General features: G+C 36.2%; 2 protein-coding genes across 3 annotated transcripts; both read left to right on the forward strand.

Moving 5' to 3' along the window:
- Window positions 1-936: 936 nt before the first annotated feature.
- Window positions 937-10,334, forward strand: LOC111608692 (uncharacterized protein YBL113C-like). Its single transcript, XM_023334472.1, has 5 exons — window positions 937-993; window positions 3,176-3,410; window positions 4,825-5,459; window positions 8,048-8,173; window positions 9,703-10,334. Exons 2-5 carry the CDS (start codon window positions 3,365-3,367, stop codon window positions 9,757-9,759), a joined length of 864 nt encoding a protein of 287 aa, XP_023190240.1. The 5' UTR covers window positions 937-993; window positions 3,176-3,364; the 3' UTR covers window positions 9,760-10,334.
- A 5,168-nt stretch (window positions 10,335-15,502) lies between these two features.
- mdh1 (malate dehydrogenase 1) lies at window positions 15,503-27,229 on the forward strand. Of its 2 annotated transcripts, XM_005797475.3 has the most exons (10): window positions 15,503-15,610; window positions 15,683-15,781; window positions 20,267-20,365; window positions 21,633-21,729; window positions 22,526-22,701; window positions 23,706-23,828; window positions 24,456-24,632; window positions 24,724-24,837; window positions 25,862-25,951; window positions 26,780-27,229. In XM_005797475.3, exons 2-10 carry the CDS (start codon window positions 15,728-15,730, stop codon window positions 26,900-26,902), a joined length of 1,053 nt encoding a protein of 350 aa, XP_005797532.1. In that variant the 5' UTR covers window positions 15,503-15,610; window positions 15,683-15,727; the 3' UTR covers window positions 26,903-27,229. The 2 variants fall into 2 exon arrangements, with proteins under 2 accessions (XP_005797532.1, XP_005797534.1); XM_005797477.3 differs by lacking the exons at window positions 15,503-15,610; window positions 15,683-15,781 and adding an exon at window positions 19,282-19,392.
- The last annotated feature ends 341 nt before the right edge of the window (window positions 27,230-27,570 follow it).

Raw genomic sequence — 27,570 nt, forward strand, 5'->3', positions numbered from 1 at the left:
CATATATTCATGCAAATAGGAATAAAACTGTATTCAATAAGCACATTTCTATGTTTACATCCAAATTTTAAAGATGTTTACAGTGATATGCTGCAGTATATGCACTGGAAAATGGTCAAGTATTTAAAATAATCTCTCATATGCCAAACAGTCACTCCATGTGACATTTTTGATGTTTGGATCAAAATTTAAGGTCAAAATCAAGATAAATCTTTGGTATTATTGTTCCATTTATTGCCACATTAGTATACTTTCCTATAAAATATTATTTTTAAAAGTATTTGACACTGGGACAGTCAGGACTCTGTTATTTGTCGTCCTGCCACATAAAGAACCATTTCGTTTTGTTCGCCCTCCCCGTCTCGCTTTCTCTCAGCCGTATGTGTGGCAGGTCAACTTCCTGTCTTTGTAATTAGAACCAAATTAGGTTAAACTGCGCTTCTTCCCTCGCCATCGTGTTTTTCTATCAAAAGATGTTAAGAACATAAACTCTAAAGTTTTTGACTTTTGAAACTCTGAAACTTTTTCTGGAAAATTTCTGAAATTAATGTCAAAATATTTATTTTTTATTTTTTTGTAGCAGAATTGCACTGTTTTCTATCTACAATGCCGCTGTACACATCAGACATACACATAAAAAGAGTAGATCTCGCATTGGCTGTTGAGCCGCATGAAATACGGCCGCCATTTTGGAGCGTCAAGTTCATACTTGTGAATTTATCAGTCATTAATAGTTCACACCTTCGCGCACACAGGATCACAATGCCAGTCATAATGTTTTATAAGTCTGTTTGTTCTTCCTTAGTAAGATCCCCAGAGTGAGCTGCAGTTATCTTATCCTTGAATCGCTGGTGAATTTCTTCAGATCCGGAAGTGGTTTGACGTCATCCGGTGGTCAAATATGGCTGGATCTGGCATCGCTATCAGGCTGCATGAGTTCAGAGAGTTTCAGGACTCCAAAGAACTCGACTGGACCGCAATTTTACCTAAAAGGTTAGTGGAGACTAAGAAACTGATGGGACTGTCTATGAAGTTATTACGGTAATACGAGCAGACAGTGATTTGCGACGGCAGATTTGCTTCTAAAGCTATTTTGAGCAAACAGCTCATATGTTTGTAAGCTACGGCCAGAGAAAATAGCTCAAGTAACAAATAGATGGTGCGTAAAAACAAAAAGTAAAGTAAAGCTCTGCTAATATTTTTTCCCCTAATAAAATGAATTATTTAAATTTAAATGTATTTTTGTACACACAATGAATACCTTATATTTGTGGAAACAGTCCAATTGAGAGACACTTTGAGTCCTCAAAGTTACCTCCTTGGTATTTATTTACTGCGCGATTTACATTAAGGACAATATAACTGAGCTTAAAGTTTAGTTTTTATTTCAGATGTGTATTATTAATAATAGACATATAATTAACAATTTTGTAATAAGTTTCTGAATGTTATTTTTCATCATCGTGACCATATTTCAAGTACAGCTTATTACCGTAAAATCACAACCGAATGTTATTCACGCACTCAGCACTAGATGGCGGCAAAGCGCCTTCTGCCTGGCAGTTCCACATGATTTTAACACAAGTCTAAAAGCGGACGGTCACATCTGTTTTCAGTCGTTCCAATAAATTATGCTTTATATTGCTGTTATTGTAGAATTTACAAAGAAATTTTATATATTTTATCATCACAATGACCAGTTTAATTAGTAGTTTGATTCATGAGGAATGGCACAAAAGTTTTACTGTAAATTTTCCTTTATTTTCAAAAAATAAAAATGCTTTCTACTTCTGTTTAAAATAGAAAGTAGATAGATAACCTCTACAGAAATGTAGCCTGATAAGCATTACTTTAGTAAAATATATAAAATTTTGATGCATTTAAATACATTAAGTCAGACATTTAACATACTTAAAGCATGTTTGAGGAGAGGTGTGTTTTATTGCCTTTTTGGAGTAACTAATCTATTTTAACAATGCACACAAGAACTTCATTTATAGGGTTATATATTACTAGTTACAGTATGAAACCATTTCCACTAGTTTTGCAGACAATTAAATTTTCAAATTTGCTGGAATCATTTTTAATATGCAGGTATCATCACACAACTTCAGTCCAACATTTTCTTAGAAATAAAAAATCTTGAATATCAGAACATGCATTATTTCATTTGTCTGGCAGGGGAAATAATGCAGCAATAACTCTTTGTTTTTCATTCTGGAGTTTTTATCTTTTTGACATGTCACAAAACTGAGAGACCAAATATTTTTAAAACTACTCTAATTAGAGTAATGCTGTTGAATTCTGTATGATATAAAACACTGAAAATGTGTTTTAAATATTTCAGCGAGAACAAAAAACATGAAAAGTAATGTTTCTATGGCTGCAGCTCTTAAATAATTCCACATCAGACCACTTATATGCACTCCAGATTTCTGCAGGAAATTATTAAAAACCTTCAACCTTCAAACAGCCATAAGATTAGAACAATTAGAACAAGAGTGCTTGAGTCTTTTTTATCTCTTATTTGAATAGGTATAAGTGTTAAATATAAGCAAATATTAAACGCTATGATGTTTACAGCTTTAGTTAATTTGCAACATAATTAGATGAGCAAATAATGTTGCCTGTGTGTTGCAATGTAATTTATCACAGGTGGTTTTAGTTTTCAAAACAAATCTAAATCCATTAGATTTGTTTTCAAAATCTGTTTTCAAAATTAAAATAAAATAAGTTGCTATTTTAACTTGATATTGTGAGTAAAGTAATAGAGAAATGTGGCTCTTTAACCAGGTGAGGACAGTTTTTTTTTCTTGAATATTGTGAAATAATTAAGTTAAACTCAATTCAAGATTAATAAACTTAAAAAACAATGTTTGGACAACTTGTCTCTTGATAAATTAACTTCATGAACTAGTTAAAACAATTTTATTGTTGACTTGAATTGCATTTTAAAGGCAGCATGTGGACTTTTGTTTCCAAGTTAAACTACTTTCAAGTGTTTTACAGTGCACTGGTGCTAGCTGGCCATTAATCCTTATCACGATACCTGGAATGGGAAGATTTATTTTTAATTACCTTTAGGCTCAGACTTTTAAATATTTAGCCAGCCAAGATCCAGACACTTCTGCAATGAAGGAAACCTGCCAAACAGAAGTTCTCTATTTGACCACAGAGGGGCGCTCTGCTGCTGCTGGGAAGTCTAACATCCTGAGGAAAGAGCCCCTATCCCTCCCTCTGTTCCTCCCCCACCTGTGTGGAGGTGTGCCAGGTGTATAAAGGAGTCTTTCTCCTGGTGCAAACAGACTCCAACAGATCCACACACTGAGATCTTTGTCACAAACTGTCGGATTTCCTCAGGAAGATGGAGACGCCTCTCGCACTCTGCATCGTTCTCATGTTTGTCTCAGGTAATTAAAACAAACTTAGCTTCACATCTTCATGGACTTACATATTAAAGCTTGTATGACTTCAGCTTAAATGAAAAATTGATGTGTAAAACGTTTTCTGGGTTCTGACTCCAGAGGTAAAGAGATGCATTTACAGGCTGGGAAAAAAAAAAAACCAACATTTTTTGGGAAACGTTTCAAACCATCAGTTTGTTCTTTTTCTGGTAACATTTACCAGAACCTGATGGATGTTACCTGATTAATTGTTGTAGTTAATCATTTTTCATTAAACTAAATCAGCTCATCTAAACCTGTACCTTTTATTTTATTTACTTCTCTGCAAATTTCTTCAAAATGTTGTGAAAAGAAATATTCAGTTCTACTCGTAAAAGTATAAAAGAACTTCCTGTTTTAGTTTCTGTTGCTTCTGTTCTTCAGGTTTGGCAGAAAAGGTAAAAATAAAACCTCTAAAGAATACTTTAGAAGAGCTTTATTTAATATTTAAGGAAAAAAATAATATAAATATGTAAGTTAGTGGGCGACTGTGGCTCTTTGGTAGAGTAGTCGTCTTGCGATTGGAAGGTTGTAGGTTCAATTCCAGCTTCCTCCTGCCACATGTCGATGTGCCTCTGGGCAAGGCACTTAGCCCCAAATTGCCTACCGATCTGCGTATCGGTGTATAAATGTGTGTTTGTGAGTGCGACTGGGTGAATGTGACTCTAGTGTAAAGCGCTTTGAGTGGTCAAAATGACTGGAAAAGTGCTATATAAGTTCAGTCCATTTAAGTTATTGGAATATTCAACAATAAAATCCATTGTTTTCAAATAGTGCAGTCCTAATTTGGACATAAGGAAAACCAGATTTGCAGCCTCTCAGTGTGAATAACAAAATGAACCATAGATCCTGCTAATACTAAAACACACATACCTCTGTTACCACACTGTGACACAAAAACATTTGGGTCAGGACATAAGAGCTTTGTCCTTTCATAACCTGTTCATGTTTTCTTTATACAGATCTTTTTACAAAGTGGTTCAACAATGCCGGCTAATTTTTGAAAAGATTCTGGAACAGAACGCTTTTCCGAGCTTTCTCCACTTTACAAAAAGCTCTGATCTCTGATTTTCTAAAGTTGTCATTGAAGACCACAAACTGAAGCCATAAAAAATGTCCAGAGAAGGTTATTGCATTATCTTTACTGGGGAAAAATATTAAGCTTTATTAGGTTTTTGTCCTTTTGAAAAATGCAAGATGGAAAAAAGTCCAGAAAATATATATTTTTTAAACAAATTTTTATTTTTTCCCTACTTATCCAGACCAGGAAAAAAATAATGTAGCATTATTACTCTGTTTCAGGTTCATGTTATTCTGATTTAAAGACACAACAGGTCTCGTTTATTTTTGCCTACTTTACTTCTGTGTATTTTTTATTTAGTGTCGGTCACCAGAAGCCAGAACACTACAACGCCTGTGACGATTACAACCAGCAATAGCTCAAAATCTCCCCAAACCACCAACTCCACATCTCGTCCGAGTGTCACCAGTAACACCACAGCAGTTACAACTGGATCCTCCAACATGACGACTGTGAAAAACAGCAATGCAACAACGATCAACACCACTTCCCCAAGTAGCAACAGTTCTACAGTTTCTCCAAGCATCACACCAGGACCAGATAGAAACAACGGCACGCAGAACACCAGCACCAACACCAACTCACCACTGGTCACAAACCAGACTACAACCGTCCCAGCAAACACAACGGCAAGCATGAATGAAACTGTTACCTTGAATCCAAACTCAACAAGTGCTCCAAACCTGACCGCAACTCCCAACACAAGCCAAACATCTGAGAATGTGGCGGCCACCCCAAATGTGAACTCAACTGACAGTCCAAAGACAAACTCAGCGACGACCCAGAACTCCAACCTCACCTCAAACCCAACAACGAGCTCTAGAACCAGCTCTAGTCCTGCTGCGACCAGTGGAGGGGTTCCTGGATGGGGTATTGCTCTGTTGGTTCTGGCTGCTCTGATTCTGCTGCTGCTCCTCCTGCTGCTGATTGCTCTGGTGAGTACAGTTTAGATCTTTAACCTCATTTCTTTTGATGCGGAGCAGGAAAAGCTGCCGATTAAATCACAGCAGCAGCACACTGTAAAATGGTGTTGTAAAAAGTTAAACACTAAATTAAGTATTTCAACGAGTTACCATAGCAGAGTACTTTTTGCAGTGCATTCATACCAGTCCTGTTTACTCTGCTTTAGTCAAACTCTAATTCATTTGTCTAGAAAGTCCAGTTCATTTGGGGAGGTGTGAATGCCCAATCCAACTCTGATGTGGACCAAAAAAGTGAACTCTGGTCCACTTTAAAGTCCAAGTCTCGGTTGGTTGATGTGAATGCCAAATGGATCGGAGAACATTCCAAAAACAGGAAGTGGACTATAGCGCAGTGTACTCTGAGTAAATACAACCAAAACAAAAGCTCAAGTTTGGTGCTGGCAGGAGAAAAGGCTTGTGGTCTTTTACCAAATATAAAGGAGAAATCCTACAACCACTAGAATCTTACACTAGTCCATTTTTGTTCACATTTTGTGAAGAAGGAAGTTTGCACTCAGGCTCTTATTCTAATTTTTTCTTGTTTTCTTCAGTGGTTCTTGGTGCAGCGCCACCACAGGTGAGGGAAAGAACAGTTTTTCCACAGTGCAGTATAAAAGCGAACAGCATGATACAACTTTTATCCCCAGTTGAACAGAGTCTTCTAGAGTATAAGACCCACCAAACCTGTTCACCTCCTGCCCTGTAGGGGCGCTGCACCAAGAACCATTAAAGAAATCAACAAGCAACATTAGAAGACAAGCCAATAATATTTATAAATGTGATACTTATTGCGTGACTGACTTTATGAAATCAGGGTGACTGACATCAGTGCAGACACGCTGCACAATAAAATATGAACCTGTGTTTGTCTGACCTTCAACCTTATGAATGGATTGTGTGTACACTAGGTGTGTACATGTGGAGAAGGTGTGTGTGCCAATTTGTCACATGGAGATGTGTAATTATTAGAATGGTGAGGTAAAGTAAGATAATTTCATTTATAGCAACCATTTTCAGCAACAAGGCCGTTCAAAGTGCTTGACATGAATTAGAAAGAAATACAAACAAAACAACGAAAATAAAAGAAAGATAAAAAGATAAAGGTAACAACAACCAAAGGACAGAAGTGCTACACAATTTAAACTAATAGGAGTTTCTCTAGATTTAAAGTTTGTACTCGATTGGTAATAAGAATAATTACTTATTACCAATAAGTACTCCACAAATTATAAACTTCTTCTAAAGGTTTCTCTGGATCTTAAGTTTGTTCTGGATTAGTAAGTATAAAACTAGATGTTGGTTCCAGTTGTTCTGGGCTTCTAAGCAGATAGTATTTTCTTAGTTTCTTCTATATTTATAAAGTATAAAGCTAAATGTTGGTTCTCCAGGAGAAGGCTAGAAACCTCACAGTACATAATACCCAAGAAAATCAAGAGGCAGCAGCGCCAGCAAAAAACACTTTTCTCAAAACAACTTAGAAAATATAGAAATCAAAATATTTTTCCAAGTTGTAAGTGAAAAACTCTGCCAATGGAACTGGTACTTTTTATCAAAATTCAAGAAATGCAGACTTAAACCAAGCTGCTATGTCTTGCTGAAAAGTTACTTGTATGTTAGTTTTGTCTTATCTCAAGTGTATTAAGGTATTTGCACTAGAAGCTAGATAAACATTCTTGGTAAGATTTTGTTTGTGTACACACAGAGGACAGTCAGCTGGGAAGCAGCAGTTTTCCAGGCCAAAAAGACGTTGGAAGGCTTTTTATTTAGGAAGTTCATTTTAGCAGTAAATGCGACTTGGGCAGTTATTGCATGCAGGTATTGTAATAAATGCACTTTGAAAAAGGTGTTAATGTGTGCAAAGGAAGTGTTTGATGTAATTAAAGTTCTATCTAGACTTTTAAACTCTCTTCCCCAAACCCTTTCATGCATAGTGGTCACTACAGTGGACAGCTACCTAAAAGCCATTTTCTTGTGCTTCCTGTGGATTTTTATGTTATAAATGCACACAGACCACTGAAGTGGACACTAATGCATCATAAAATATACCATCAACTACTGGCCATCAGCTACAAATGCAAGAAATTATTTTTGTTAAATACAATATGGCCGACAGACAAAAAAGCATGAGAACCGACCCGGTCCCTCCTTCTACTGTAGACGACTCTTGCAAGTAAAAAAAAATATTGTGACATCAGATAACCCCTAAGGAACAATACTACTGATGTATTTTCAAATAACAACTTTGTATTTGGACAAAATTACAATTGATCACATAAAATATATATATATATATATATATTTTTTTTTACAAAAACATTTTCCTACCTTTTTTTATGCCTTGAGAAAAAAAAATTTAAAAATGGAAAAAAAATTCTGACACAAAGGATCATAATTCATGCATGCAAGGGTTAAAGTCTCCACCCTGTTCTGAGTTACTTTACAATCAGAGTAAAACCATCAAAGGTCACGGTTTGGCTACACCCTCAAACGCTGTATTTTGTTCAATTTCTTTGATCCTTCCATTGATGTCTTCTCTGTAAATGTGTTTATTGTGTTTGCAGCTGGTGTGGTTCTGCTGCTCGAGGCGCAGAAGCAGCTTCAGTCCCTACTCAAACCTGATCGAAGCAAACAGCATCCCGATGTACACCACCCACAGCCGCTTCTATGCGACCAACGGCAGAGATCACGTGAGTGAAACATTCGCCATCGCTACTGATCCGGTTTGCTGCTGGGTCTTAGTGCTTCATGGTCTTAAGATGAACTTTTGATTCATTAAGTAACTGAGCTTTGGTGACCAACTATGCTTCCTTGAACAGGTTAAGGTAGATCTATGGGCTATATAAAACATGTCAACTACATGTTTTTGCAAAAATAATTATTAGATAATGAGATTTTAGTCTGCTCAGTTCTGCCTATTATGAGCTGTTTCAGGGTCTCTTGTCACTTTAAATCCAAATTAGCTGCTGCTGGCCACGCCCTCCAACTCAGCATTTACACTTGCAAATGAAAATGGCTGCAAACAGAAGGGCAAATACACAAACGTACATTTTTGAAAAGCAGAACTTGATCCTCCTGCACTATCAGCAAGAATACATGAAGTAGTTCCTGCATGATAAGTTAACAACAAAACATTTGTCTTTTCCAGCAGCCATTGCACAGAACACACAGCAGTAAAACCAAGTGACCAAATGTGCCGGAGCTCAGCTTGGGTTGCTAGGTAACGGGCTGGGAATAGCTGGGGTTGCTAGGTAACGATACAGTGCCTGTTGAATGTGACTTAACAATTGGGAGGTTTTATGAAATGTATAATTTCCCAGACACCAAAAACCATTAACTTATTGTCAAAAAAAACATTAGGAGGGTTTTTTATAAGCAGCTGAGACCTAAATAGAAGTATAAAAACATACATGTGAATTTTTCATAAAAGGTCTCCTTTAAGGCAGGAAAAAACTCCTAAACTCAAGGAACAAAACTGTGATGTATCATCACATGAAATGGTTTCAGTGGATTCAACCTCCGGGATAGTCTAAGCAAATGAAACCATCTGCCACATTTTCTAGATTTGCACAAATACTAAACATATTTATTCCTCAGAGAGAAATGACTTTAATTCTAAGGAAACATTGAATTCATTTGAGAAAAAAAAATCTCAATTGTAAATCTAAGTGAACAGGAACAGGAGATTTAAGACGGACTTAGAATATCTCAAGCCTCCTGAGGACAGTGTGTTGAGTCTGGGTGTGTCAGAGGACAAAGTCAGTTTGAAAGTTATTAATATGCATTTTTATGAGTCAAAGTTTAACAAGGGATTGCACAGGGACACCTGAAGCACTTAACTGTGATGAATGCTCCTGAGACAAAAAAAAGAACAAATAAAAGCTGTCAGGGTGTGTGTTGACTTTTAGCCACACACTCCGAACATCCTGTGTAAATCTTCCCGGAGTTTTGTAATCTACTGTAAATGATTTAATTATATTTCCACCTGAAGATTAATATATTTTAGAAAGTCTGCACTGCATAAACGCTAAATCTTACCAAGTATTTTTGGTTTAGTTTCTAGTTCAAATATCTTCGTACACTTGAAATAAGACAAAACTAACTTATAACTCTTCACAAGATTTATCTGCTTTCACTGAAAACATGGGAAATATCTTGTAAGTGTAAATAGTTCTTTTTCAGCAATATTAAGGTATTATTGATTATTGATCTGTTTCAGGAAGACGTGACGAAGCCCGTGAACCAGCAGTCTGGGTCGCACACCATCACCCAGTGACGACGATCAGCAAGTCAATCAGCAGAGAGGAATCCCCAGATTACAACTGTTTTACAGTTTTATTATTATAATTAGCATTATCTCAAGTCTGTATCATATTTTAAGTCCTACTGACTTTATTTATTGTCTATAAAGAACTTTAAGACTTTGTTGAAAAGCTATAATACTGATTCTATCAGCTTTTTTATTTGAAAAGTTGATATTTCAATTTATATATCTTGTAATTTATATGTTTTTCCATCTATATCCTCTTGTGTGTCCCAGACCTGGATTTGAACCTGACTATATGGCAACTCTGCTGCCAACTGTGCATCCCATTAATATATCATAAGTATAAAAATGCTAATCATATGTTATAATCATAGTATTTTAGAATAAATGTAATTAATAAATATAATGAATGATATATGAGAAGCTATAGCTGCAGCTGTAAAACATGTGAAGGTGGTTTAACTTGAAAATGAAAGTCTACCTGCTGCCTGGAAATGCAATTTAAGTCGACAAGAAAATTGTTTTGGTTTCAACTCAGAAGTTAAAGTTCATGAAATTGATTTAACAACAAAAGACATGTTGTCTAAACATTGTTTTTTAAGTTCATTAATCTTGAATTGTGAGTTTTAACTTAATGTTGTAATTTAATCCAAATAATTTTTCACAATATTCAAGAAAAAAAAACTGTCCTCACCTTGTTAAAGAGCCACATTTCTCTATTATTTTACTCACAATATCAAGTTAAGATAACAACTTATTTTACTTTAGAATAATTTAAATTCTTGTTTCAAATTGCATGAACAAAATTTCTGATCTGATAATGAATTTTATTAAACATCTCAATGAATCCAGCTCAAAACATTTAGTGTGAACAGGACATTATCCTCAACCAATCAAAAAATTACAGTTTTTATCTGTTAAATCACTTTGAGATCTCTTTGACTCTGTGGTTCACCAAAAAAATTAAACATTTCTGAATATTTAATTTTATTTTGTTCTGTGACCCCATGAAAAAACACAAACTGGAAAATTTAGTCTACAACGGCCACTGGATGTTTCTTGTGTTTCGTCTGGTCCTAAAACCCTGCAGGCCAGCTTTTGTCAGCAGCAGAGGTGTGGCCGTGTACGGCAGAAAATAAACATTGTTCATAATAGATATTATCTGAGTTATTATCCTTTATCTTCTGTTCAATCTCATGTAGATGCAAGAAGCAGCAATACTGGTTAGCGGCAACATTGATACAAGTAATCCCGCTTTGTCTACTCCAAATGGTTTTTGTTTGGATTATTTTTTTCTTTACGTAGCTATCTCCATGACAATCCTAAAAAAGATTATTAGAAATAACTCCATGAAGAATTATTAGAAATTTAAAACTATAGTTCAAAGCAGATTAATGATTAACTTTTTAGATCAAAATGACCGAGGAAACTTAACCATATTGAACACAATTATGATTCATGTTTTATATCCACAAACTTAGAAACAGCTTTCTAGATTAATCACTTCTCTTTCTGCTGCTTTATCAATAAGTTGATAGATTCTGTCATGCACATTAAATAATTCTGCACTTTTATGTAAATTTAAAAAAAATAAAAAACCATTAAAATATCTTACAAATAATTTCTAAGTGTTTGTAAATCTTCAAAAAATAAGTAAATACTTATTATTTTTATTATTGTTGTTGTTTGGCAATTTAAAACAAATATTTTTGCCATTCAAGTGTTTTAATTGGATCGGTAACAATGGTTATGTATCTTCTATTAGTTTGCTCTGGAGAATCCAACAAAAAATCTTCTGCCAAAATCTGTTGAAACTGAAGAATCAGAGTCAAAAATAAAAAATCGGGCTTGGACAACAAAAGAAAAGAAAACAACACTGGAAAACAAAAGAAAAAACTCTCCGTGAGAAGATTAAATCACACTGGAAACGGCAGCGTGCAAGCCAGGCCTGTGTCTTCATAAATGTCCCACAAATAAGGAGCTTTTGCTTTAAAATGCCAAATAATCAGAAGAGCAGCAAAGACAGAGCTCAGACGTCCGCCAGTTTTGTTGCTTTGTCTGGTTCTGTTCTGGACCCTATAAAGATGATGATGCGAGCAAGGATTGTTCATAAAATTCAGAAAATTACACACAACCCTGATTATCATCTTCATAAAACTGTGTCTGACAGAATCTCTTCAGTCAGAGGCTTCTCAAGACTCACTGCATAACTGACTGCTACAGGAAATCATTCCCGCTAACACAGCCAGCAGCATGTAGAACAAATATCTGAGGAAATATTTTTAATTTCCCTTGAAATTACTGATGTATTTTTTAAATTAATTGAGTAAAATTATTGTTGTGTCTGTTTCGTGTTGAGATTTAGCCTTTTTAAATGTACCTGCAGGTTTTGGTTACTATAAAAAGATGTTACAGAAAATATGTTACTTTCTTCACATCGAATTTTTGGAAAAGGATTTCATATTTAAATGCAAAAAGTATTATTTAATTTGGCTTTTTTTTTTAATAACCAACCTGGCCTCATGTCAGCTTATGCTCATTTTACCCCACCTGATCTTCTGCTGCCCCTGTCATTAATATTTCTGTTTTATTCAGGGCATCAGGGTTTAATTTGGCACCAGCTGCTGTGTCCCAGTTTGCTCTTTATCGTGTAGCTGCAGGAAAATTCCACGTGAAAATGGATCCTCATTGTTCACAGACTGATGCCTGTCTTCCAGCCAAAAGTCCAGGTTTACTCTTATCCAGGGCAGAGGGTCTCACAAAGGCAGAACGGGAAAACAAAGGTACGTAGTGAGGCGTGGCAGCAGAGCAATGTGTGGCCTGAACTATGTTTTACTGCAGAATGATAAAGCAGATATCAACGTAAGGGACTGGGCCAGACGGTGAAATGTTTACAGTCGTGATTTGTCAGTTGACAACAAACTGGCTCTTGGGTTTTTATTTGGTTTCTATTTATTCATTGCGGAAATGTGACTAGATGTTAGACCATGATTGAGTCATTGTTTCCTTTTGATTTCCATAAGTGGAGATCCTGGTTTCTAACTCACAACGCTGCTATCCACTGTGTCACTGACTGGATAATCACAGATAAAAATATTGTTAAAATTTTTTTATTAAAATTGTTTTTGTTGATTTTGGTGAATAGCTTAATCACATTAGATAAATCGATACATGGATTTTAGGTTTGGAAACAATCAATTAGATGAAGTTTATGAAGTTCTGGTTGGATTTTCTTACCTTCCATAAGGGGGCGCTGCAATTTCAGATTTTTTTTTTATGTACACTGTAAAACATTTGAAGTTGGTTTAACTTGAAAATGAAAGTCCACCTGCTGCCTTGAAAACACAATGTAAGTCGACAAGAAAATTGTTTTGGTTTTAACTCAGAAATTAAAGTTCATGAAGTTGATTTAACAACAAGAGACAAGTTGTCAAAACATTGTTTTTTAAATTTTATTCATCTTGAATTGTGAGTTTTAACTAAATGCTGCAGTTTAAACCAAATAATTATTTCACAATATACAAGAAAAAAACTGCCCTCTCCTGGTTAAAGAGCCACATTTCTCTTTTATTTTACTCGCGTTATCAAGTTAAAAAAAAAACTACTTATTGAGCTTTTAACCATTTTTTTCTGCAGTTTGCTACCAGTACAGACACAAAATCAATAACCTGGTCATGCGGCAACTTCAGTCACAGCTTTATTAATCAAACATTTTAAAACAGATAGCAGTCATTCATAGACATTAAAATAAATATACATGACAGAGGTACAGATATCCTACATATATCTGATAACATCCACATGTTAATGGATATACAAGAGAATGTTGTTTAAAATTTTACTCCAGAATATCTTATTTAACGTAGGGTTTTGCCAAGGTTGGACCTACATACATGTATATATATGTATGTACATACATTTCATTATAATTCTTACAATTTCAGGCTACAAACAGAGCTCATTTTTGGATGATGTTCATAAAAGAAAATTCTCAAAATGTTGAGATTTCAATATTTTTAATTTAACTCTAACTCTTTTTTTTTTTTTGCATTTGACCACATCAAATAAAAATTTCTCCACATTTCTTCAACAACTTTCATGCGAACTTGCTTTTTTAACATTTATGCTTAATTCTTCTAAATCCAGAAAGCATTTCTACTTCACCTCAGTTTATAAGTTCTCACATTGTTTAGCATGTGCAGACAATTTTCATATAAGTCAGTTCTCATGACAAAGTGATTTGAGTGGTCAGTATGACGAGAAAAGTGCTTAATATATTCAGTATATTTACCTTTTAGTGTGACAATCGTACAGAAACAGGAGTAACACACAGATTAATAATACAAGCAATCAAAACTTACCTGGAATGAATATCAGAAATACCAACAGAATATTTTTGTCCTGAAGTGCCATCGTTCACTGAGTTATTCCAGCAGAGGATGAAGAGTTACTGAAGATACTGGGGGGATTTAAACTCCTGGTTGGGGAGTTAAACTTCCTGTTTCTGTGAGCTCCTGTGGTCCTTTTTTTCTTTTTTTTAGGTATTTCAGGTTTGGCATGTTGTTTTCTATTTGTTAAAAAAACAAAAGAAAGAGATGTTACAAGCTGGGCTTTTGTTCAAAAGTATAATCTTATCTTTTCTTTTAACTTCCTGTCTGTTGCACCAGAGACCTTGTTGACTATGTTGATGAGGAAGTCAAGCTGCAGTTTCACCAACTGTGGTTTTGGTTTTACAAGATAAATACAGACTCACACAATCAATTAGAATATTACCAAAAGCCCACTTATTACTGGAACTTTATCTCTAAGTTATATTATATTATATTATAGAGACTAATTGCACATAGCTAGATGTTAAAAAGCCTTTATTTTGTTAATTATAAAGATTTTCCGTTTACAAATGAAAACATGACATTTAAAATCAGAATATGGCACCATTAAAAATATATTTAATACATAAATGTGGGTTTATTTAATACTTGCTTAAAGGTTATCTTTCAAAAAGATATTTGAATGCAAATTTTAATTTATTGAATATGGCTGTAAATTCCTGAATCACATGGAAAATATTTTAAAAACCCATTTATGTTTTTATGTTTAGTGTTTTTTGAAGATGGGAGAGTGGGCGACTTTTTTGGAAAATGCTTATCTATTTGTCTCCTCAAAAGCCTCACAGGCAGAAGATGTACTGACAGCGTTGATGTCATCATCCACTAACTGGAAGAAGCGTGTTCCTGTTTTCACCTTATTCCCAAACAACATTTTCAAATTCCGGTTTGGCCAGTTATTGGCTTTTACTGGAAGAATAATGAAAAAAAGGAGTTTGAAAATCGAGCTTTGGTTAGATAATCTGATAATTTTGCTTGGTCCTGCCCCCCTCCAGGTTTTTGCCCCAACCTGGTCTTCCCATGCAGAACTTCCTGTGCAGGCCCCTGGGTACTGATCCTTCTTTCCTTTTCTCTTGCTGCTGTTCATCAATGAGCTAATTCTGCGGTAGCCTGCTGGCCTTACGTAACGCTATAATATACATTTTGGGTTGCAGCAGCCTTCATATCCCTTTTCCCCTGCATTGACGTCACTGACTCCCACACACACCTCCTTCATACACCAGTTTTACTGTAAAACCATTAACACTTTTTATTTACACCTGTGTCACGCATGAAACCCTCCATAGCGTCCTGGTCAGAGGCTATTTGCGGACTCAAAATCTTATTAAGCGACTAGACTGGGCTCGGCGCTTTGGGTTTGCGTATTTGTGGGCTGCAGGAAGGGTTGGGCGGAGGTGTGAGTCGGAGCCGCTCGTAAGAGAAGCAAGAAGGCGTGAAAGTCGGACTGCAGCGCGGTTAAGGACGCCTCGGAGGTATCCTGTCCTCTTTACTCTGCCATCTTTCTGTTGGGTCAAGCCGCCATATTATTTTTTTTTCCCCTTCAGAGGACGGCTGTTATCGTTTGAAGGCAAGCAAAACACGGCGGGACCATGCTGACGCTGCTGACGTCCATGTATCTGGTGGTGCGGGCTGTTTCCCAGCAGGTGAGCTAAAAGCAGCACAGCTAGAAAGACCGGGGGGCGGAGTTGACTTTGAACGCACCACGGCAGAGGAATTCATACGTAAAACCGTTTCTGTCTCAAATGTGTCTTTGTTTTCCCCCTTTTCTTTTGCTACATTGGTAAATATAGGATGCAGCACAGAGCCCTATATTTTGTTAGGTAGGCCTTTAAAATAAAAGTATTAAAAAAGTCTCTCTAGACATACTAACACGTTTGTGGGAATTATCTCTGATTTATTCAATAATACAAGTCAAAGACTGCGGTTTTGATAAAGTATTTACTCCAGTAGATCAGAGAATGTATATCAAACAACTTCCGCTTACTGGTTTCAGAATAAAAGTCTGCAAAGAAAGCTAACTTAATTAGCCACGAAGTGCTAATTTTTCTGTAAAACGTAGTAACAATAATTGTAATTATTGGTATGTATTTATTGTTTAAAATTACACATTCAGAGATATAGTTTCATTAAAACTTTTAAGGACACATGGATGTATGTCAAACCTAATCTTTATTCAACTGAAAACATGAGCTACACAATTTTATAAAGTCATGCAATGGAGATATTGTTAAAATTGACAATAAGACTTGTTGAGTCCACTTTTTTTTCTCATGCTATTTTGCAGCCAAACGCATCTGGGCACAGTCATTTTTTATATCAAGTGACAGTGAGATTACTTAGAACAGGCTGAATGTGTAAATTAATAACACTTGATATTATGACTGTATGTAAATATTAACCGTTAACACTTTATTTGCCGTATTATGCAGGCAGCTCCAGTGAAAACATTTGAATTTAGGTACATAATTTAGGTAAATAATTCTTTAATTGATGTAAGGTTTAAACTAAACACCTCATTGTTTATTTATTGTTGTTTTTATTTGCTAATAAATGTTAATAATAGAAGAAAATTGACTCGAGTGACCCCACTAGAACGACTAACTTCAGCAGGAGCGGATCTAATTTTACTTTGAAAGTTACATTTTCAGACTTCCGGTTGTGTTCTCTGTGTTTGCCGGTGCTTTGCAGCAGCTGAACAAACTGCAGCTTATCAGCACCACGGTCAGTTCCTCACACTGCTGAGCTGCTGCAGCTCTGAGTAGCTTGATAAAAACAGAACTTGAAAATCCAACATGGCTGCTGTGCCCTTGACCTGCTAATACCCTGGCATCAGTTTACCTGGAAACACCACCTGATTCCCTGTCTGGTCTCTCCTGCACAGTGCCTCACAGCCCTGATCCTGCATGTTGTTTAGACGTTTGCCAGCCTCAGCACACCTGATTTTAAAGAATGAGTTACCTCAGCAGCTTGTCATCAGGTTTTCCTGTTAGTTGGTCATTGATTTAAATCTTGCAGCCTGCTGTACTCTAAGAATCAACAGCATTTATCAGCCTCATTTATCACTCTCTCTGTTGTTTTTCATGCAACGTGTCTGGTTTCAGATGAGGTTTTTGCACAGTAGTGAATAAATACAAGAACTGAAAACTTGTAACCTTTTTGAACTTGAACCTTGTATTAAAAATGCTCACTAGAGAATTTATTTAAGAGTTTCAAATTACAAAGTCTAAAAATGCATATTTCTGATTTTAACATCTACAAAATAACTTTAAGACAATAACCTCTTTACTGTTGCTTGTAAAAGCAGAGTTGTCCTATTCTCTAGAAGGTCAGACGGGATTCATTACAAGGATTTACCTCCTGCCAAGCTACACATAACAGGTTGACAACTTGACAAGTTTACAGTTAACCCAAGAGACTTCCTGCAGTAGAGGGAGAGACTTTTACTTTGAAATTAAAGTAATCATCTAATTCAACCCAGTGAATTCACCTGGGATGAATCAGTTGCTTTTATTTATTTTTAGCACAAATGAGCACTTATTTTGTTATACAAAATTAGTGCTTAGGTCAGGATTTATCAGAAAATAACAAGAATGGAAAATTAGTGCCTTATCTTTGAAAATGTTTTTTTTTTTTTAACCCTCCTTGGGTCTTTTTGAAGTCTTGGCTTTTTAAGTGGCTTGGCTTACACAAATTACTTATTTTCTTCTTCAAGTCTTTTATAAACATTTTAAACTAAATAGAACAAGTTAATGAAATCCTTTCAAAACTTTGTTCCATTGTCATCCACTTGGTGAAGATATTTTATTATGTACTGTAAATTTCCCAAGGTGGATAAGCACAACACAATCATTGAAGTAGTAATTTAAAGCATCACTAATTCAGGATGTTAAATAATTTTATTTGCTACATATTGTGAGGACTGAAATTAAAGGTATTCCTGAAAACAATTTAGAAAAACATCTGATGACACTTAATAATATCATAAAAATGATTAAAAGTGCATTTTTGTGTGTGACAGAGAGAGCACAAAATAAACTGAAAAACCTTAGAGTTTGAATTGACCTGTTTACTTTTGGGCCTGTATTTTACTATAATTTAGTAAAATGTTGGTGCATAACACCGGCGCTGGCTTTGCTTCACATGCTCACAGCCTAATGCAGGATTGATTTCAAGATCTTCTTATTATGTTTATATAATAACGTATCCACATCCCATCAAGAAACCTGAGGTCAAACTACCAAATGCTCCTTATCCTTTCTAAATCCAAAGTAAAAAGCAATAATGATGATCATGTGTTTACACTAGCTTATCATATTCTCTGGAATAATCTACCTTTCCACATTATATCTGTTCAGAAAGTTGATCATTTAAACACATTTTTAAAGATCCACTTTGACTCAGACCTTTGACTGAGTCTGTTTTTGAGCTGTTCTTATGCTTTTATAGTTTTTACATGTGTTTCTGTTTAAATCTTGAGTGCTTTCTGTAAACACATTGGTGTTTTGCTTAAAAGATTTTTCAAAAAGTCCCCTCAAGAATATGCATTCGAATACAATAAATTAAGGTTTGTGATGTATTTTTTTTTAAAAAGGAAAGAGTTTAATACTTTTGCAGTTAACCCTTACTGAACCTTATTCAGTGGCTTTGCAGATAATTTTTTAAAAGGTTAGGTGATTCCTCAAATGTACATATTTTGTGTAATTTTTGTTGGTCTTTTTTGTCTCAAAAGTTCAAAATCTTAGAGGTTCTTAAATGTCAATGGGATCTAATGGGCTTGTATCTTGAAATTTTATTTTAAAATGAAATATTAATGGTAGGGAAACAGACTTATCTATTTTTCTTATTTTGTTCGTAAATACTTGGAATCTTGTAGCGTTAAAGGCTGAAGTCTTAAAGAAAATCATGTAATTTCTCAGTTGGCCACAAGATGTCGCTGCTGTGCGGCTTAAAGAATCTCCTCTCTAAAAAGGGAGTCTTTTCAGAAAATCGTTCACTGTTGAATGTGGCACGAGTGGGCGCGGTTTGATCAGAGCAATGCATTCTGGGGCGTTGCGTTCTTTTTGAGGTAGTTGCAGTCAGAAAGAGTGAAAAAGCATCGTAAAAAGACTACAAGTCCCGTACTTACGTAGGAAGTGTCACTTCAACATTTGACTGTACAATACACGGATAGAGGTGACCCCTCAGTCTACCAGTCCGACTCTGAGCAGGGAGAGCAGCAGCTGAGCCAACGCAACTTCATCCTTTAGCAGAAATGGTAAGAGGAGCAAATTAATGATTAGGAATATCACTTTAGGATATTATAAAGACTTTGCCAACGTACGTCTTTCGAAATAATCCAAGTGCAGTTTTGTGGACGGTGAAAACATCGTACCTTATTGTTCACGTTATGCTAAAATGCTAATATTATTACTGTGTTTGGTGGGCTGCTTTAGCCGGGATGTTGCGCAGTTAGCATCTCGGTAATGAGGGCCAGCGGTTGAATGTAGACACACAAAGTTAGCATCAAGACACAGCGGTGCTTGTTAGTTCAACACAGAGGAGCTGCTGCTGCTGCTCGGCGGCGCTTTCATGCGTTTTCATCCGCTTTGACACGGAAAGGGCGGGTGGCGTGGCGCAAGCGTCACGATGACGTCATAGAGATTTGATTTTTATTTTGCGCGATTATCCAATCAGGGCGATCTTCATCAGGGTGAATCTTACCAAATCGCAACGGTTGAAAAACGGTTACGTGTTGGCTGTTAAGTATTTTGAAGCAGAATGTGAAGAAAAATCTTAGATGCCAGCAAACAAATCAAATTAGAAACAAAGTTGAATGACTTAAGATTCAACTTAAGGTTTATGCAAAGTAATTCTGTTGTTTTCAGTGATCTTAATGGAGTTTGTTGACGAGTCTCCTTCATGAGAAGGACAGAGCTTTGCTGCAGGGCTAGTTGCTGTTAATGACCTTGTGAACAAACAGCAGAGTGTAACCGGTTACAGACTTACCCTCCTTTCATAAAACAATGTACACACACAACGAGTGATCTAACTCACTCGCACAACAGAAACGCAGGCTGGTGCCATAACATGTCTCTTAAGTAACTAGGTTGGTTACTCAAACGAGCCACTCTTGTTTTTTTCTCCTCCAGGCTGAACCAATTCGTGTTGTGGTAACTGGTGCTGCAGGCCAGATTGCCTACTCCCTGCTGTACAGCATCGCAAAGGGAGATGTGTTTGGCCAGGATCAGGTAAGATTCGTTCAGGTTTTATTATATAACCTTCAGCAGCAGCAGAAGGCCCCCTTTTGCCATGAACCCGATCACTGCACAGCTGGGACAAAGTGCTTTACTGTTATGTAATGGAATTACAATGAATAATGTACGTTCACTGAAAGAATACCCTTGATTTACTTGCAGCATGGCTTGATGATGTAGAGGAGGAAAATAAAAATAAGACTGTAAGAAACAATCCCAAGAATTATAAGGATAAGCTGGAGATCAGAGTTTACTGATCCTACTCAGGACCCAGTGAAAATGTCTAACATGTATCAGCTTCAGGATTTGAATTCAACCTTGGAAAATTGTCTCAGAATGTATTTGATGCACCATTTGTTCAAAATGTAATCATGTTGGTAACCTTGCAGCTGAGCAAAAACAAAAACCTAATTTTTTTTTACGAGTTTCTGAGATACAGCCGTGCACAATAACATGTTTACAGTGACTTGCAAAAGCACATCTTGAGCTTTTTAATAGAACTGTAGGTGATAAACTAACATAGAAATGTGCACAGTTGTGAAATAGAAAGAAAATGGGTTTTCAAATTTTTACCAAAACTGAAAGGTGTAGCAAGCTTTTCTTTTTCCATCAATTTTTTTTGGGGCACCTTCTTTACCCTGATAGTGATAAATAAAACCCAGTGCAACCTATTCCCTTCAAAAAATCAGCTAATTGGTAAGAATTGTCAGTCATGCATTTAACAAATATAGTCCTGTTTGCAACAATAGGTAAAGGACAGGGTACACAGGAAGTACATGCTTTGCTCAGGTGAGACTAAAAATGAACTTGGTCTATATTTAAAATCCTATGTGTGACCATCTATAAACTTTAATTATTGGCTGCGCTAAATATCCTGCAACATCTTGAATTAACCTGAAAGAACAATTCATAGCTGCAAAAATATTTAGAAAACTTGTGCAATTTAAAGTATTAGTTGTTTTTTTATTTAAGAGGAAAAAGGTTTCAGTGTTTAAAGTCAAATTTTGACTTTAAATATGGAAAGGAGTCTAACAAGATGGAGAATATTGTAAGAATGTCTTTCAGGAAACATTGAGAAATATGAAGGACATTTGGTGGCGTAAATTTTAGGAAAGGTTTTCATTTTCCTGAACCAGATGGAATGTCATAGCATGCATACTTAAACCAACATTAAGATCACCCTTTTCACCCCTGGACTGTTAGTTCTTGACTTTGTTGTCTGAAAAATCCCCTTAAAATCAGTTTTCCGTCCTGTCATTAGCCAATCATCCTGATCCTGCTGGACATCCCCCCTATGCTGCCTGTGCTGGACGGAGTCGTCATGGAGCTGCAGGACTGCGCCCTCCCGCTGCTGATGGGTGAGTGTTTTCCTGTTTCTAATCAAAAGAAACAGGAACATTAAATTCTTATTTAATGAAGGTTTTTAAACCTGTTCTTGAGTTTTACACTAAAACGCTTCATCACAAACGATGCATATAATCCCTTTGGTTTCAGGATGTTTTCCCAAAGAAAAGCAGACAACAAAACACCCACTTTCAAGTGGGTTATAATGAGTCTCTGTGGTGTCCTTGAGGACTGTTTCTCCTACACACAGGAGGAAGGAGTGTCAAAAACAAGGCTTCTGATTGGATGCTGGTTCAGCCACCACAGCAGCCAATCAGAGCTGTGGTGGTACAACAATGAACAGAGCAGCAGTGAGCACAGATTGAAGTTCAGTCTGATAGCGATGGATTTGACCCAGCAAACGGCAAACCAATGTTATCATTAGAATCAGTTGAAGCAGCAGGAATTTATCTCCAAGACCTACTGATGTTTCTCGGAAGTCTTCAGATCATTTAGCTTTGAGACTGAAGGAAAAAGTAGCATAGGAAGGCATCAGAATATTAAGAAGAATGCATTCAGGTCTTTACTTTTCTATCAAAATGTTCAGGCAACTTAACATGTCCCACATTTTCTTTTTTTCTTCATTTGAATATGGACAAGTGTAAAGTAAAAACAAATACTGAACACTGTGACACTTATAGCCTTACGTAGATTTCAGTGCACTTCCCCAGATGGGCCTTTAATAACATAAAACATTAAAACAACATGGCAAGATAAAATGTCCTACATAACATACATCCTAAAGTTAACTTTTGTCTCTGCTGTCTACAGAGGTCATCCCCACTGACAAGGTGGAGGTGGGCTTCAAGGACATCGATGCCGCCATCTTGGTGGGCTCCATGCCCAGGAAGGAGGGAATGGAGAGAAAGGACCTCCTCAAAGCAAACGTGGCAATCTTTAAGACTCAGGGATCCGCTTTGGACAAGTATGCCAAGAAGAGCGTAAAGGTGACGCCTTCGGCTTCCTAATTGATTAGGTGTTATTGAGCTACATAATGGTGTCTAACCTCAGTGTGCTGCACTCCAAATTTGAGGGTATAATTTCCCAGAAAAGTTTTTTTTTTTCCTTTCTATTTTTATGTTTATACTGCTACTAACAATACACAGGACATGAAAGTGCTGAAGTGAGCTCTTTTCACCAGGAAAACTGCTGTCTTTTTTCACAAAGCCAGCAGCTTTTTCTGCTGTCCTTTAAATCTGTGTACAACCACATCTTCATGTTGCTACAAAATCATAGTTTACTATGATCTGTAAGTCTGCAACAAGTAAATCGGCACCTTGTGTCATAAAACCTCTTGAGTGGCATCAGACAGGTTAAATATCTCCAGAAATCAAGGTGTGATTAATGGCAAATCTGTGCAGAAAGGAAAACATATTATTTACACTCTCACCCACAGACAGGTTGATTTTAATAATTTAGTATATGAATATTGCTCTATATACTTACTCTAGTTATCTGTCGGATATTGGTTAAAACATTTAAAAGACAAAAACATAAGGAATTTGTAAGGGTGCAAATGCTTTTTACAGCCCTTTATCTATAAAAATTTAGAAGTTTAACAGTTTGTTCTAACTTTCTAACTTTTATTGATGAAAAGGTTCAAGTTCCACTAGCAGATTATTTCAATAAAACATGGGAAAATGTCTTGTTATAAGTTAAATAAACTGCCAATGTAACAAGTACTTTTTCATCAATATTAAAAGTTATTACAGCTCATATTTCTTGCTGAAAAGTTATTTGTAAGTTCCCTTGTATTATTTCAAATGTAATATGACATTTGCACTAAAAACTAAACCAAAAATACTTGATAAGATTTTGTTTTAAAGTATGACTATCTGGTGATTTTGACAGAAACTTCCTGATATTATGATTGTAAATCCTCCTCTGTTTCTGAGCTGTGTGTAACAAGTGTTGCCCGACTCACGGAGAGATTCTTGATTCTTCCCATCAGGTTTTGGTGGTTGGAAACCCGGCAAACACAAACTGTCTGATTGCCTCCAAATCTGCTCCGTCTATCCCAAAAGAGAACTTCTCCTGCCTGACCCGACTGGACCACAACAGAGCGTGCTCCCAGGTACGTCCAGGTCTTTATGAAGATGACCCTCGGTTATGAGCACGCTGGAAAAAACAAGGACAAAATGACTTCCTTTATCTCTGTAGGAACAGCTTTTTGAATATACAGTTGAAACCAAAAGTAGAAGCTTCTTAAAGAGACAGAGATCCAATTTGCAAAATCAAATTTCTTTAGAAACAATCAATTCAGAAACGTTGTGTGTCAAATAAGAGATAAGATGAGTGTTGATTCTAATTTGAAAGAAGATTTGGAAAGGTATGATTGCATGATAAATTAAAACAAGCTCAGTAATTTCCATTTGCATGATTTATTGTTTTTTCTCTCTTTTTCTGGATGACAAAAGTCTTCAGTCTAGTACTTTGGTCTCAACTAACTCTTTTATTTGAAGGACAATTTTGTTTACAGAGACTTCATAATTAATTTTATTTGTTGTTTTATCTATTTTGGACATTTTAAATGTCTTCCAGTTCCAGTATTGAATGTTCATAAGAATTTAAAGTTTCTTTATCTCTGAGAATGTGTCCTACAACAATATTATCGTTTATCGTAAGAACTTCTAGGACAAATTATAGTCCTGCAAAATTTAAGATCATCCTTCTAGTTACAGTTCATCACTCTGACCTGCAGGTGGCGATGCGTTGTGGCGTGTCCTCCGGCCATGTCAAGAACGTCATCATCTGGGGGAACCACTCCTCCACTCAGTACCCTGACGTCCACCATGCCAAGGTGAACGTCGCTGGCAGTGAGAAGGCCGCATACGAAGCTGTGAAGAACGATGCCTGGCTCAGAGGAGACTTCATCTCTGTGAGTACTCAGCCTCCTGTCAAAGACGGGTGTATAAAAATTTAAAATTATTTAAAAGTACCTTTGTTTTTGAAATATTTTCCTTCTGCAGACGGTACAGCAGAGAGGTGCAGCCGTCATCAAGGCGAGGAAACTGTCCAGCGCCATGTCGGCGGCCAAGGCCATCTGTGACCACATGAGGGATATCTGGTTTGGCACCAAGGAGGTCAGTGTGAGCAGAAAGGACAGGAAGTGGTCACTTTGACAAAAATCATTACTTCCAGAAGACAAAAAAAAACAGATACAATTGAAAATTAACCTATGTAAAGATTTAATAACGAGGGTTCATCTGAAAACATGGTATGAGTTTATGGGCTTGGACTTCATATGTTTTTTTACTCCCACTCCTTTTTTGAACATGTTAAGATTATTGTGGTACAAAAATATGTCTTTTCATTCCTTGTTCATGTCTGTTTTTATACTATTAACATGTTTGAAGTAAATAATTTTTTTTTTTTAAATGCTGGTTTCTCAGCAGCAGGAACTCTTAGGATAACACAACTTTTTTTGTTTTAATTTTTTCAAAATAAAAATCAGAACCTTTGATTTATTTTTCTTTCTTATACTAGCAGGTATTAACAAGTATGTCTGTTAGACATTTTTGTCTGATCTTTGCTAATTATTTAAAGCTCAATCAGTTTCCCTGAACATTAGTTTTGAAGTCTTCACACGGATTGTCAATTGCATTTAGGTCTGGACTTCGACTAGGCCATTCTAACAATTTCATATGTTTGATTTAAACCACCTTAGCTGGTTTAAGGAGGCAGTATGATGTAAAATCGATTTTCTTTAGTTTTACATCATGTTACAATGTTATTCTCTAATCAAAAACACACTAAGTTTGTTGCTTTGATTCTTTCATGCATGTTTGAGGGATCCGTGAATCTTCCTTAGCTTGCTAATAGCAATTAGCAAACACTTGGTGGAACTGCAAATCTGCTGAGCTTATACAAACTACTTCTCATTATGCTAGAAAAGGCACAATGAATAGCGTTGTGAATCTGAAATGCTGACAGGGGAGTTTTGTAGAGTAGGAGCTTCTTAAAGAGACAGGGTTCAATTTCAAGATGTCAAATTTGGCTGTGAAAAGAAGCCAAACTTGTTTTAAGTTGTTTTGGACACAGCATAGTTAGTATCACCCTCTGTTGTTTAAACTACTATAAATAGTTTCTCTGTTTGGTTTCCTGCAGGGTGAGTTCATCTCCATGGGTGTGTATGCTTCTGGAAACTCCTACGGCATCCCGGAGGACCTCATTTACTCCTTCCCCGTCCAGATCAAGGTGAGCTGGATCTTAAAACCATTTCAGTATGAGAACGATTGGTGGAATCAGGCTGTTCTGTTCAAAAGGGTTCACTCAACTTTATTTCTCTTCCTGTTGATTTTTAAACACATTCAGTTTTTCTCTGACACTTTGAATGAGAGATGTTTCTTTTTTGTCAAACTGAGGCTTTTAAGTGAAAGAAAAACCACTTGTTTCAAAACTTTTAAGTATCAAAGTAAAGGGTTTGTGAAATCCTTGAAAATGTTTGAATTTTGTAATAAATTGCAATCTAATATTTCTTTAAAGTCCAAATTTGAAAGGCATTATGTACAATTGAAACCAGATATGTAAAGATAATAAAACACCTTTTTTTTTTTTTTCTCACTGTCTGAAGTTACATCAGGCCACATTTCTCTTGTTTTAGGTCAGTTGGAATTACCAAAAATATTTTTATTTACTAATGCCTGAAAACTTGGCAAGAACATTTTTAAGAGATTTTTACACTTAGAGAGAGCCATCTTTTTCTGTTTTTATTTTTATTTTTTAGTTTTATTAGACCAGTCAGGTCTATATGGTTTATGTGTAAGAGAGGCGTTTTATTCGAAACATAAGTTTGTTGTTTTAGTTCCCCTCTGTAGAATGTACTATACTATCACAAGATGTTATTAACGGTAATAAACAATATTATAAAATGGTAAATTGAAGCTGTTCTCTTTAGTTCGTTTGTATTTTTGTCTCCAAGGGCTGGTGCTGGAAAAGTTTGGAAACTTGCCTTGTAAATACTTGTACTTTACTGTCGGATAAGTGCACGAACCCTTAAAGTGTTTTCTCTGTTATAATTTCCAGAACAAGTCCTGGAAAATAGTGGATGGTCTCGAAATCAATGACTTCTCTAGAGCCAAGATGGACGCCACAGCAGCTGAGCTGGTGGAGGAGCGAGACACGGCCCTGGACTTCCTGTCCAAGTGACTCTCCCCTCCTGCTGACCAGCAGCAGCTCTTACATCCTGGCTGTTCTCGCCTCTGAAGATGTCCTCCACTGCTAAACCATCTGAGCTGGAGTCTGTGTGTCACCTCTGAGAGTATGTGTGGAGGCGTGTGTGTGTGTGTGTGTGTGTGTAACTTGGCCCCTTCTTCAGGTTTCCAGAAAACCTGTTATAACCTCCACAACCTGGCCTGACCTGTGTCTGTGTAAGACACCAAGACGTCTCTGTTAGTAGATAAAAACACACACATTAGCTGTGCAGAAACTGTAACGAACCATCTTCTCTTCAATAAAACTAAGAAATCTGACCAACCCTCTCCAGCCTCATCGATTCTCATCACTCTCACTACTACACACCTCAGCCCACTTCTAAACTTCTCTGCTTGTTTTAAACTGAGCTGAAACAAGAGCTCAACGATTTAGCATTCGATGTAAAACAAATAATATACTTTGTATACATTTTACACACTCAGTTTTACATACTTGTAACATCCTTTTGTCCATCGGTTGCTTACAGTAGATGACAGCAACCACATGGGGGCGGCATAATTTCAAATTCAATTACGTGTTGGTGTATGTGTACACAGTAAAAAATCTATTAAATTAATTTTTCAATATGAAACTAATAGGCAGTACATATAGACGCATAGATA

The sequence above is a fragment of the Xiphophorus maculatus genome, chromosome 5 (assembly GCF_002775205.1).
Source record: "Xiphophorus maculatus strain JP 163 A chromosome 5, X_maculatus-5.0-male, whole genome shotgun sequence".
In the NCBI taxonomy this organism is placed as follows: Eukaryota; Metazoa; Chordata; class Actinopteri; order Cyprinodontiformes; family Poeciliidae; genus Xiphophorus; species Xiphophorus maculatus.